This window comes from Notolepis coatsorum (genome assembly GCF_963971535.1).
Source record: "Notolepis coatsorum genome assembly, chromosome: 7".
Lineage (NCBI taxonomy): Eukaryota > Metazoa > Chordata > Actinopteri > Aulopiformes > Paralepididae > Notolepis > Notolepis coatsorum.
Genome location: NC_140171.1, coordinates 16,253,563 through 16,267,886, shown reverse-complemented (window position 1 = coordinate 16,267,886; position 14,324 = coordinate 16,253,563). Strand labels below are relative to the sequence as shown.

At 46.5% G+C, this 14,324-nt stretch overlaps 1 protein-coding gene across 1 annotated transcript in view; it reads right to left on the bottom strand.

Moving 5' to 3' along the window:
- LOC311232641 (uncharacterized protein) overlaps window positions 1-14,324 on the bottom strand; it is a gene marked incomplete at both ends in the record, with an annotated part of 50,727 nt that overhangs the window by 14,270 nt on the left and 22,133 nt on the right. Inside the window, 3 exons of the mRNA XM_084319500.1 lie at window positions 10,187-10,308; window positions 10,974-11,112; window positions 11,882-12,055. Of these exons, the coding sequence (XP_084175626.1) occupies window positions 10,187-10,308; window positions 10,974-11,112; window positions 11,882-12,055 (435 nt within the window). The remainder of the gene's footprint in view (window positions 1-10,186; window positions 10,309-10,973; window positions 11,113-11,881; window positions 12,056-14,324) is intronic.

The following is a 14,324-nucleotide window of genomic DNA, read 5'->3' as shown; positions in this document are numbered from 1 at the left end:
CTCTTTACTCGCCTCCCGTGGGGTGGGTGTAGGCCACTCTTCTTCCGGGAGCTTGAGAAACTCTGGCCCGTCACTGTATAGGTTGTGACGGGTGAGGTCATCCAGGGACATTCCCCGGGTGATGACGTCAGCTGTGTTGTGTTTTGTGTCCACATACCTCCAGCTTGCTACTTCTGTTAACTCTTGAATCTCTGTGACTCTGACTCCCACGAAGACCTTGTATCTGCACGAATCAGACCGGATCCATGTGAGTACTGTCGTGGAGTCTGACCACAAGATTGTTCTTTGCACCGGAATGGTAAGTTCACGTTGGATTAACGTGGCGAGCTGCGCTCCTGCTAGGGCTGCGCAGAGCTCTAGACGCGGGATAGATTGTTGCTTTCGTGGGGCTATTCTTGAGCGAGCCAGGATGAAAGCAGTATGTATTTCTCCTCCCTCCTCTCGGGCACGCAAGTAGGCCACCGAACCGTAGGCTACTTCGGAGGCGTCGCTGAAGACGTGCAGGTCCATCTGGCATGTCTCCGGCCTCACTGTGGGTGGGAAGTAGCTGCGGCGTATGTTGACACCTGGGAGTGAGCTGAGTTCCGTCTCCCACTCTCTCCATGTGGATGCAAGGTGTTCGGGTATGGGGTCGTCCCAGCCCTGGTCCTTGTCCCATAACGCTCTTACAATCATCTTTGCCCTGGTGGTGTAAGGTAGAATACATCCCAACGGGTCATATTGTCTGGCGAGTGTTCTGTATACACTCCGTCTGGTGGTCGGTAGTGCAGTCGACCTTCCCTGCTCCTTGGTCAGGGGTGTGTGTTTATAATGGAGCGAGTCTGTTTTGAAGCGCCAGACTAGTCCTAGTGTCATTTCTTGGGCTTCTCCTGGGATGGTCGCCATCCAGGTCTCGCTGCTTGCTGCCTTGTCCTCGGGGGAGAGGCTGCGCAATACTTGCGGGTCGCTGCTGGCCCACTGCCTGAGATCAAAGCCGCCTTTGATCAGGGAGGCGCGGAGCTTGAGTAGAAGAGCCTCGGCTTCTTCTGGCGTCGAGACGCTTTGCAGACAGTTGTCCATGTAGAAACTATTTCCTACACTTTGTCGGACCTCTTCATCTGCTGCTGGGTCCTCTGCGACGTGTTTTTGCAGTGCAAACGTAGCACAGCATGGGCTGCATGTGGTTCCGAAAGGGAGGACTTCCCATTGATAGATGGCTGGTTGCTCATCCCCGATCCTCTCTCTCCATAGGAACCGCAGCAGGGGCTTGTCCTCCTCCACTAGTCTCACCTGCAGGAACATCCCTTTGATATCGCCGCTGATGGCCACCTTGTCCTGGCGGAAACGTAGTAACACGCCTAGTAGAGAGGGGCCGAGTGTTGGGCCGGGCAAGAGCTCTTTATTCAGATTTTGTGATCCGATCTGGTAGCTGCAGTTGAACACAATACGATCCTTGCCGTTGTGGTGGACTTTGTGGTGCGGCACGTACCATGATTCGGTCGTCTGATCGGCCTCTTTAATGTCAATTTTCTTTATGTGTCCCGCTGTGATTAGCTTGTTAATCTCAGCGCGGTACACAGTCTCTTGAGCGGGGTCTCTGGCTAGGCGCCGCTCTGTGTTCAATAGATACCGCTCCGTCGCTTCTTTTGTGGCGTGGAAGGTGGGCATACCCTCTCGCCTCAGGAGTGGAGTTGCGTATCTCATCACTCCGTTGACTTTGACTCTCTTTGTCCCTTGCTCGAGGAGGGCTATAGCGTAAATGTCTTCCTTGGAACGAATGTCTTTCTTTTCGTTCTTAAAGGGCATTGTCTCTAGTGTCCATAGCCTCTCGACATGCTGTAGGAGGGTGGTGTCTTCTTCTGTCACTCTGGAGTGGAGGCAGTTAGTGGCTGCTGTTCGGTTAAGAGACTTAGCGAGGGGGCCTTGTAATGTCCATCCTAGGCGGGTCTCGACTGCTGCAGGACAGCCTCTGGGTCCTGTGTGGACCCGGTCTATCGGGACTATGAGGTCTGCATGGTCGGAGCCTATCAGCAGGGTCGGGGTGGCACCGTCTATGAGCGGGATAGGTAGTTGACGCAGGTGCACATATTTATCCATCAGCTTGGCGATGGGGTAGGTGTACTGCGACAGGCCTATTTCTTGGCTGGTGAAAGCATTAGTAATCCTATACCGTCTCTCTGGCTGCCCGCTTGCTGCGATAGTGAAGGAGACATTCTCGCCCTTTATCGTCTTTAGATCTCTTCTTATTGTCCGAATCGTCATCTGGTTTTCGCTCCCCCGCAGCCCCAGCTGGGCCGCAGTGGACGCGAGGAGAAGGGTCTTCTCTGACCCGTCGTCAAGGACGGCGTAAGTGTCCATGACCTTATCTTGGTAACTCAGTGTTACGCGGACCACCTTTAAGAGCACCTGGGCGCCCCCGCTGCTGGCGGGGTCAATGTACATAACACTTGCCTTTGTGCTGCTTGAGGGTGCAGGCTTTCTTCTGTTACTGTCGTGTAGGACATCTAGGTGGGCTCCGTCACACCGACTACACCTCTTCTTTAAGCGGCAATCGGCTGCCATGTGACTGCGCGCACATCGGTAACAGCGTCGGTTGGACTTTATCCATTGACTCACCTCGTCGGCGGTCATCTTCTTGAACATGTCACATTGTGACAACCAGTGTTCCTTTTCGCAGTACGGGCACACCATCTTCCACTTCTCTTTCATCGAGGGGGTACTGTGGTTCTTGCTGCTCGGTATTGATTCTGATTGGTGCATGACAGTCACCAATCTTCGGCCATCGTTTGCTCTCCTAGGTCCCTCTCTGGAGCTTGGTGTGCTCCGCACGAACGTATCCAATCGTAGGCTGCTGACTTCTCTCGCCAGGAAGTCGGCTAGGTCTAGGAGGGATGGCTCGGGACCGTTAGGATCACGGTGGTCTCTTTGCCGCCTGAAGCGCTCTTGTCGGGCGGGCGGAAGCTTCTCTAAAATCCTCTCGACATTAGAGTTTGCGTACAGTTCGTGCATACCCTTTTCTCTTTGCGCCCCCAGCATCCCTACCAGGGATTGTACCTTGATAGACAGGTCATCTAGTGAGCGATTGTCTGTGGCTGGGGGTAGGCGGTCAATATGCCTTATCTCTTGTATTACGTAGTCCCATATGCGTCCATATCTTTGGTCAAGTGCTGCTAGAGCCGCTGTGTATGGGGTAGTAGAGGTGGCATAGGCCAGCGCTATATTGTGCGCTCGGGGCACCTTGAGGTGCTTCAATAGGATAGCATACTTGTGGCGTTCATCAGCTACATCGGCCATCATTGTCTCTAAGCACATTCGTAGCTCCGTGTACTGTGCTCTGTTCTCATGGGTGAAGTCCGGAAACGTCGGTGTGCCAATGTATGATGCCGTAGATGGCTGGCACATCGGTGAGCGTTGGAAGAGAGGCCTCCTAGGCGAGTCTCCTCTTACGCCTCTCGGTGGGCTGGTACCGGCGGGGTACCATGGCCCGCGTATCCAGGTGCTATTCCTCTGGGCTGGTCGTGCGTCAAGCTCACCCGTGAATTGAGTCGGGGGTCTGTAGCGCAGAGCCGCGGGGGTAGAGCCTGGGCTGTACTGGACCTCCTGGTCCTGTGGAGTACTGTGCTGCTGTCGGGCTTGACTCTCCTCCTCTCCCTCTTCTTCTTCCTCTGGCAGGTCCTCTAGATCCTGTAGTCGTCTATTTAGCCTCTCCGCGGTGTATACCGTTTCTTCCTTGTAGCTGGGTCTCACTGGGACCGGTCGGGGAAGGAGTTTGGAGGGGGGTATAGGCTCTCTCTGGTGGTCGGGCTCAGGGTCGCTTGATCGGTTAGGGGAGGGTGCCCTTGACCCGTGTCTTGACGAGGCCCTGGAACCCCGTGCGGAGGGAGGGGGTGTTGCCCTGGCGATCAGCTGCTCCATTATGCTCGATGTCGCGCTCTGCTTCTCTTTGGGCACCGGCAGCGGCGCGCTGGGCTTCGGCGGCGGCGCGCTGGGCTTCGGCGTGGTCCCTTACCATATTCTCTTCCGTCTGAAGGCGTCTAATCTCTAGACGTATACGATCTTCGTCGCTCCGTTGCTGCGCTTGAAGGCGTTCTCTTTCCATGGAAGAATGTTCGCGCTCACTAAGCGTCTGTGCTTGGAGTCGATCGCGCTCTGTTGAGGCTGCTAGGCTGGCGAGGAATGCCTGTGCCAGCATCTTGTCCGCCTCGCTGGGGGAAGACGCTGGTTGAGGTGATCCGCTCCTGGCAGTACTCGTTGGAGATCTGTTCTCCTGTGGGGAGTCCTGGAGATCCATCTCCGGGGTGCTCTCCTCTTCTTGTTGCGGGTAGAGTTCCATCCCTGGAGGGCTGTCTTTCTCCTGGAGCTCTCCGGGGACTACTTCTTCGGTCTTGGCGGGGGGTAAAGTCGTGTCGGGTCCCTCCTGGTCCCTACCGTGAGCTTGGTCAGTTACATTAGAACCCACTAGGGCCTCTGTTGGCGGGGTAGCCTGGTTGATAGGGTCGGACATAATTTTACTTTCTACTTTTTCCGCGTTTACCGTCTGTAGAAGGCTAGGTAGTATACTGGCAACGTAATCCTCTAAGTACTGAGGTGTCTGCCGTCTACGCTGCGGGCGATCTACTTTAGGAGGACCGTTTTGTGGAGTGTTCATCATAGGCCATGTCAATATTAATACCACTATATTAATATTACACTAGTTACCCTCCGGCTCGAAGGACCAATTGTAACTGAGGGGTACAATTCCCTGACTGTATTGATAAGTATGGTATCATTAAACCACTACCGCTTTATGTACTTTAATTACTGGCCATACAGTACATGATATCTGAATATGATGAACACTTTCCACAATGAAAACGGTTCCACACAAAGTAATTATTAAGTATTTAATGGAGCAAAAGGTACATCATACACTTATATTATACTTTGATTGCACTTGTAAGGCAAAGGAATATGCGTAGGCAAATCAACACTGAATGTCCATTCTCTGGTTACGCAGGAGGCAATTATACAACCTGAATCTTAGGGAATTATATCTATGGTACACTAGTGATATAGCGGGATATACTGGAAGGGTCCCCCCGGTAGTAAGCCGGCAGGGGTGGGGGGTCTGTCGGTAGTAGAACGTCTGGTCAACGATGACTAGGGAGACTCCGAGTACAGGAGACAGTGCGATAGCCTCTTGATCCACGGACGAATACAGCTGTTCTCTTGTAGACTGTAGCTCCACAGTGAAGAAAGCTAGTCGGCCTCAGGCTGTCTGAGGCGCCGACTCGACTTGACTCCTCGCGGGGTAAATCCAACACTCACAGGCGTCGGCGATTATCCGCTCCATAAATCACAGGACCAAAGCAAATATATTCCAGCCGCGAAGGGCTATGTAGTCGTCGGGTAGATTAATCCAGTGTACATGCCCATACGGTTCTCGCCTAGGTCTCCTCGGGTGAAAGCGCCATGTGGTCAGCCCAGCCTGGATAAGAACTCTAGCTAATACGAGGAAGCGTTGGAGATGCTGGTCACTGTAGAACTCTAACCGCACGATACACTATACACAAATAGACTATTATTGACTTAATAGAAATATGTCGCACTCGACGGTATAGCGCCAAACTCTGACAATTCAGTTATTAATTCGCACGCGGTCTCAATGCTATTCTGGGGCCAAACAGGCCATACTTCACCGCACGTTGTATCGTGGGTGAGGCTTCAACTTATTGGTAACTCTACTTCTGTATTCACCTGCGCCGTATTTATATGCACGGTGAACAAACTAGTGCCACTCTCATTTCTGTCGCCGTATCCCTGGGCAGGGCCGGGCAAGTACAGACATGTCGTGTCGGTGACTTTGAACCTGGCTCCGGAGGCCGGTCCCTGGCGCCTGTGGACCGCTGTCCAATAGGAGAATGAAATATTATGGTCTGGACTAGGCTAAAGGGACATCCCGTGTATATGTACAAGGAATATACAAGGGATATCAAACGATATACAAATACTATGCAATATATATCAATAAATAAATATATATATTCGGTTTAATCTGATCCTTTGTAACAGTATATGTGATGTGTTGTGATGTCACGTTTTGTATGATGCATGTTTTAAGCATCACATTCCCCCACCCCCCTACAAGGACCACAATGGAAATAAGCTCTGAGCTTTTTTGTGTTTCATCCTTGGCAGTATATCCCGACTGTGCTCTCCTGTCACATGTTTATTTTTTATATTGTCAAATAAAGTCATTCATTCATTCATTCATTCATTCAGAGTTTGTCTTAGAGCAGGGCGATAGAACACCAGATAGAACACTATCCCCAGGCCATCAGGTTGCTCAGTTGTTTGTCATCCATTTGTTTATTGCTAAGAGACAGGCAGAAATGGAGTTTATAGCTGTGTGATCATTTGGTTCAGCGGACATGTACAATTGTGTGTCATCTGCGTAACTATGGAAACATACATTGTGCTTTCTAATGATGTCTCCTCAATGTTCAATGCAATGTTCAATGCAAGTAAAGCACTTTAAACTTTAAGTATGACTAAATGCTTTCTTGACTATATATATAGTAACTGTTCCAAAATGCATAGATTTCTATGTATTTTAGGGGTTTGGGGGGCTAGCTCTTTAATATAAATGTCAGATTGTTTTATTTATTTCATAGATTTCTATGCATTTCAGGAGTTCTGGGGGCTGGCTCCCCCAAAATAATTAAATAACATAGCCCTAACCTAACCCTAAAACCGAAATAAAGTAAAAAAAAAAGATAGTTACAAAATCTACCCATTTTCGCCCAAAAACCGGCAAAAAAAAGTTTCGGGGCTTCTGTGCCCCTGTGCCCCAGTACAGAGCTGGGTCTAGATACGCCCCTGGTCTTCCCCTCTTACATAAAGAGCAGAATTGACTTTTTTTCTTTATTCCCAGTCTCGTCATGTGAGACCTGTGTCTGTGTCTTTGTAGACCGGCTTCCTGCTGCTCGTCCCAGACAGCAAGGGGGAAACATTGTGTGGTGCTTTCTTGTTAGAAATTCGCCATCACTGTTCTCTGGTTCTTTGTGAGCATACACGCTGTTTTATGAAATCAGCGTGTGGTCTTACGAGACCGATTAGCACTGGCCCAGGGTGTTTTTCAATGTTTGAATCCGCTTTGTGAGCCGGCACGCCTTGGTTGCCCAAACATCATAAAAACTGCATTTTTTTATGCGGTTGGCTGGGAAGGAGACTTGTCTCTACCGAGCGCCAGTACACTAGGTTAGACTCACACTCACGTCACAGGGGTTGTTGACATGAATGTGTGTGTCATATATAGATGCCACTACGAGTTGCCCTTAACAGTGGTGTGCATTGGTCCATACTGTGTTGTACCTTTTGCACAATGTTAGGGGGTTGGTCCTTCTCCATTTGTTTTCACACTCCCTCCCTGCTAAACCGGGGATGGGAGGGGGCTGTCGGGGAGGCTGCTTCTGTCAACTCCTCTATGCATCCCTGTGTAGGTCCCGGTCATGGGAGGAAATTAGGCCACTTTACTCGCCAAATGCGAGTATTTTTTACGTTTGGCGAGTGATTCATGAAGAGCACTCGCCAGTCTGGCGAGTACTAGTAATTACAAAACAAAACAAAAAAATCATTCCGCAATCTGCTGATTCGCTCACTGGCACAAGCCGAACTCTGACTCCCCCCTTGATTCTTCCCATTTGCGCCTCATAATAATCCGACCATAACCAATGAACATCATCGTTGTACAGATGCGCTCTAAGCTCCTCCAATGAACACTCGTTTTCTAGAAGGTGTCGCGCATCTAGGGGAAGTGGACAGACCACTGCGCGCAGACCTACAAACTCCTGTCACCGGCTTGACAACGTAGACACACTTAGACAAAAACACATTGTGGATGAAAATAATTGGATGTAGAGTCGTCGCTTTCGGATATCAGTGCGGTCTGACATGGGGACGAACAACAGCACACGACGTTCTCCTTCGAGTCGGATGAGAATGACAAGTGGACGTGAGGCTAACCAGCATTAGCCGGCTAGCTACCTAGCATCAAGCTACCATAACGCGCATTCAACATAGTGGACTATACTGAGCGGCTTTGCTTAAATGCAGCCGAGTGACATTTTATTATTACCGGGTTTCCTCCCATATCACCACTCGCCCATATGCCCTTCACAACGGTGATGTTGTCATACTTGGCATTCAGAATACACCTGCTGAACCCCTAGCGTTGTCATGAGATTCGGTTCCAATGTATTGTCATCATACAGCACAAGTACAGTACAACCAGAATACGTTTGGTATCCAACCAGAGTGCAAATGTAACAAGTCAAGTTCAAGTTGTTTTATTTAGCTATTACATTACAGTGAAATGCTTGGTTCTTTCACTGCCCAGCCCAGTCCAACCTAGACCAGCCCAACCCAGTCCAACCTAGACCAGCCCAACCCAGTCCAACCTAGACCAGCCCAACCCAGTCCAACCTAGACCAGCCCAACCCAGTCCAACCTAGACCAGCCCAACCCAGTCCAACCTAGACCAGCCCAGTCCAGCCCAGCATCTTTCACTGCCTAGTTCAGCCCAACCCAGTCCAGCCCAGCATCTTTCACTGCCTAGTTCAGCCCAACCCAGTCCAGCCCAGCATCTTTCACTGCCTAGTTCAGCCCAACCCAGTCCAGTCCAGCATCTTTCACTGCCCAGTTCAGCCCAACCCAGTCCAGAATAGTTCCCTCTTTCATGTTAATATGTGATATCCTAATATTTTATAAGAGTAGAGACAGTGTGATTAATACATGTTGTATGCTAATATTGTGGAGAGTAGAGACACTTATTCATGTTTTATGCTAATAAATATTTTAAAGAGTAGAGACACGGTGTGATTATTATAATATTACTATGATTGAAAATCAATTTAGACGAAGACATACAAAGAAGTAATTATCACAATTAGCGATTTATTTTTGGCTGGTAAAAAAATCAGTTTGGCTGGTAAAAAAAATCATCTACTCGCCAGTTGGCTGGTAAGCCAAAAAGTTAGTTTCCTCCCCTGGTCCCGGTCCGCCAGGCCCAGGTCGGGCCTTGCCCTCAATGACCTGTTGGCCTGGGTTAACCCTTTTTAAACCTGAAATGCTTGAACTGCATTGTATAGCCTGTGTATATGTGCATTTATGTTTCTGGGGTTTCTTAGTGGGCTAAGGGAGCTACCACCTCCTGTTAATAAACATAGGGGGGTGGTTGTCTCCCCGGTGTGTTGGTAGCAGAGTCGACCCTCGGGTTGAGGCCGGGCCTGACCCCGTCTGCCCGAGAGTATGCCCCCGCATCTTTCATGATGTCTGCCAATTGTGTCAAACTCTTTCTCTGAACCTCGACCCCGCAGGATTAATAAATTGGCAGGGTAGGGGTTCGTGGAGATTGTGACATGGTGCACAGCATACCGAACACCTTTTCCGCCGGGATACTGTTCTTACAGTAAGCCCCTTAGGCGCCTGTCTAGTCCGCAGTGCTCTGGGCGCAGGTCGAGTTCTGCTCTTGGGACCTGTCGGCCTGGATTGAGGGATCAACCTCCTTGGAGGGTTGTCTCTCCAGCGCGCCGGCTGGCCCCACGATATTGTGGGGGGGAAGCCTCCTTGGGAGCGCTTCGGAGTGGCGTGCCAAGGGGAGAAGGGCCTTCACCTGATTTAGGCCCTGTCCGATACGCTGGCTATGTGGGGGGTGGTGTCACCAGTGACCGTCTGGTGGGGTCTCGATGCCGCGGCCTCGTTGGCCTCACCAGGCGCCTTTTTTCAGGGGGTCCTAGCCCCCGGGATGTGGCCTGGGGCTTTGACCTCCTTTGCGCCCGCTGCTACGGCCTTGCCACAGGGTTGGGTTTTTTTAACCCAGACCCCGCGTTGTTGGGGGCTGTGACGTTTTTTATAGGATAACCTTCGTTCTCCTACATGCCACAAAAGCTAACCCTAACTTATTAATTTACGTAAACCGTTCCAACTGTAGTTTGTTAGCTGGCCTGCTGACATGACTCAATAAAAGGTTAGATTCAGAATAAACTATTCATTATGACAATGTTGTTTTGCACTTGATTTGACCAGAACAGTCTCCGCTCTGTGGAAATTACTTTTTATTCACCCTCCACTGATCGTTTTAAAGTTAGAAACCACACTGTTCAATGTTTTGGTCCAGAACTCCAGTACAACAGTACCTGGGTCAGACAAGAGATAACAACAGTCATACATGAGTTTGTCCAGTCCAACAGAGAGCAGTTTCTCTCTTGAATCTCCCGGGTTATTGGAGCTCAGGTTCAGCTCTCTCAAGTGGGAGGGGTTGGAACCGAGAGCTGTGGCTAGAGGAGCACAGCCTTCCCTAGTAACACAACATTGGACCAGCCTGCAAAGAGTTCAGCATTATTAATACTATAAATATAATAAATATATTACAATTGATCATTTACAATTGAGCCATTTTGTTACTTTTTTATTTTGTAAAATGTGGCATGAATATTAAGTACATGAATATTAAGAAGGATTTATCAACAACCATAGAACAAGATGAAATTGTGTGAATAAAAAATGTATTACACCAGTGCACACAGTGAGAGGAAGCATTGTTTTCACTCCTGTCTGTGATTCTGTCTGTGATTCTGTTATACCAGCCATAGCTCCTACAGTTATGATAGGCCAACAATTCTCAAATATGTTTAAAATCAATCAACGACAAGTATTATATTTTAATTAATTTCCATCATTGTCAATTGAAATCAATATTAAGGGTAAACATGAACGCACAAGGGTGATGCTACTGTACACAAAGCCTCAGCTAGACTCTGGTAATCAGCTCTCTGGCAAGAGTTTACAATATGGAAATGACAGAGTGACCTTGTAATGTAGTTGATACACCTAGCTTTGGGTTTTAAAATCACTTAATTTCATATATAAATATACATTTATTTTCTTTTTACAATTCTACATTTTGTTAAATTTCTTTGAGTAAAATGTGTCTCAATATAATACTCTCTCTTCAGTCCAGCAGAGAGCAGCTTCACTCCTGAATCCTGCAGGTCGTTGTTACTCAGGTCCAGCGCTCTCAGACTGGAGGAGGTAGAGCTGAGAACTGAGGCCAGAGCTTCACAGGATCTCTCTGATAGTTCACAGTAGGTCAGCCTGAATGAAGATGGATGGGAAGGAAACCAGAATGAACCCAGCATGCAGGAAATATTTCATTATTTATACAGGTAAAAAGTAGTCAGTAGTCATTAAACTAACCCTACCACTCAGTAGAGCAACTGATTTACAGAGTTGCCTGTCCTGCAGCAGAAATACAATATATAGAATGTAAATAGAAAATAGAAAGAAGATGACATTTTTTTTTAATTGTCTTGGGAAAGAGGATGAGAAAGTACATGAATATTAAGAAGGATTTATTAACAACCATAGAACAAGATGAGGTTGTGTGAATTATGAATGAATTACACCAGTGCACACAGTGAGAGGAAGCATTGTTTTCACTCCTGTCTGTGATTCTGTCTGTGATTCTGTTATACCAGCCATAGCTTCTACTGTTCTGATCCAGTTTGGGTGAAATGTCGCACATATAATGTAGGCCAACAATTCTCAAATATGTTTAAAATCAATCAACGACAAGTATTTTAATTTAATTAATTTCCATCATTGTCCATTGAAATCAATATTAAGGGTAAACATAAACGCACAAGGGTGATGCTACACAAAGCCTCAGCTCGGTAATCAGCTCTCTGGCAACAGTTTACAATATGGAAATGACAGAGTGAACCTTGCAATGTAGTTGATACAGTTAGCGTTGGGTTTACAAATCACTTAATTTCATACATAAAAATATACATTTATTATCTTTTTACAATTCTACATTTTGTTAAATTTCTTTGAGTAAAATGTGTCTCAATATAATACTGACCTGAGAGTCTCCAGTCTACAGTGTGGACTCTTCAGTCCAGCAGAGAGCAGCTTCACTCCTGAATCCTGCAGGTCGTTCATATTCAGGTTCAGGTCTCTCAGACTGGAGGAGGTAGAGCTGAGAACTGAGGCCAGAGCTTCACAGGATCTCTCTGAGAGTTTACAGCCCTCCAGCCTGAATGAAGATGGATGGGAAGGAAACCAGAATGAACCCAGCATGCAGGAAATATTTCATTATTTATACAGGTAAAAAGTAGTCAGTAGTCATTAAACTAAACCTAACACTCAGTAGAGCAACTGATTTACAGAGTTTCCTGTCCTGCAGCAGAAATAAAATATATAGAATGTAAATAGAAAATAGAACGAAGATGAAATCTTTTTTTGTCTTGGGAAAGAAAGGATGAGAAAGTACATGAATATTAAGAAGGATTTATTAACAACCATAGAACAAGATGAGGTTGTGTGAATTATGAATGAATTACACCAGTGCACACAGTGAGAGGAAGCATTGTTTTCACTCCTGTCTGTGATTCTGTCTGTGTATCTGTCTGTACCAGCCATAGCTCCTACAGTTATGATCCAGTTTGGGTGAAATGTCGCACATATACTGTAGGCCAACAATTCAAATATGTTTAAAATCAATCAACGACAAGTATTAAGGGTAAACATAAATGCACAAGGGTGATGCTACACAAAGCCTCAGCTACACTGTAAAAAAAAATCTTTCACAGGAAATTCACTGTATTATTTTACAGATTACTTTTGTTTTTCTACTTGTGTAAATACCATAACAATACAGTAAATAACATTTGATACAAATATTAACCATTAAATAAAGGTTGTAATCTGTAAATTGATTTAATAAGAAATTATCTTTTTTTTACAGGATTATTCCATTGCTTAACCCTTTGATCGCCGGGGTTAAATTCATAATTTACCATCCCTCGCCAGCCCTATTTAACATGGAGAAGTTCCCCTTCTTTGCAGGGCTATAACTTTTTAAATTGTATTGCTAAATTGACATTATTCTAGCCCATTCAATGTCCTATATCTATTGTTCAGGGTGTAGCAACGTTATACTTTTTCATTCACATATTCATACTAAAATACGGTCTAAAGTATAAGTATGTTTTTATCGTTTTCTGCAGCTTTCTCCAGAACTTGATTTATAGCCCTAAATGCATTATATTGATGATCAAATACAGTTTGGTAGGAATCTGTGCGAGATCAAAAATTTCAACTGGATATCTTCTAGAAGTTACTACGTATGATCTGATGATGACCGGATGGGGGGGGGGGTCGGTTATAATTCCGTGGGCAACGTTATATCATTCATCTAGTGTGGGTGATATGATCATCAGAGCAGTTAGTATCGAAGACATTAAAAAATAACGCTGAAACTCACCGTACCTTCCTCGTGGCGTTGGGAGATGAGCGTGGAACAGAATTTCTTCTATTATGGGATGTCGAAATACCCGATCCATTTCCAGGTTGTATAATAGTATATACGTCCAAATCATGTTGTTTATCGAGTTATTGGTAACGGATTGCTATCCGTTGTGATCAGCTCGAGGTCTGCATCCCCTTAACAATTGTATGTATTGAGCTGTACTATACTGTACCCATTCTGCAATCTGTTAATAAACTTTTCAATCAATCAATTCGTGCATGGACCTTTTTAACCCTTTCTGAGTGGCATTTCCGGCGTCAAATGGAAAAAAATAAATAATGAAATTAGATACCAATTGATTGATTGATTGATTGATTGAAAAGTTTATTAACAGATTGCAGAATGGGTACAGTACAGTACAGCTCAATACATACAATTGTTAAGGGGATGCAGACCAGAGAAAGACTTTCGTCTTGTTTACATCAGGGTCCCCCATTTTCAATTCATCATAACATATATGACATACATGACATACAGATAGACAGTACTGCTACATCTATACATTTATGACATATCAGATTTGCAAATACAGTACTGTTTGTGATACAAAACGTGTCCAGAAAAAGGGTGTATATACATTTGATGTAGAAACTGTACATTGGAGGAGGTTGGGTGGGTGGGGTGGTGTTGGTGGGTGGGGGCTGTACATTGGAGGGGAGGGGGGGTTGGGGTAGGGGGGGGGACACTGTACACTGGAATACTGACAAAGCCATACTTGGTAATTTACTGTACAACTGGGTTAAGACATTTGTAGGGGCCAGTTTCGAATTGCAGTCTCCCGTAGGTGTTCTTTGAGAGTGTTTTTGAAAGTGGGTAGTGATTCACATTCCTTTACAGCTTTGGGTAGGGCGTTCCACATTGATGTGGCATAATTGAGAAACGTGTTTAGTCCCTTGTTTGAGCCGAATCTGGGTTTAACATGATTTGTGGAGCTCCCTCTTGTGTTGTGATTGTGGTATTCACTGACCTTTGGGAAGTATTTTGACATGTACAT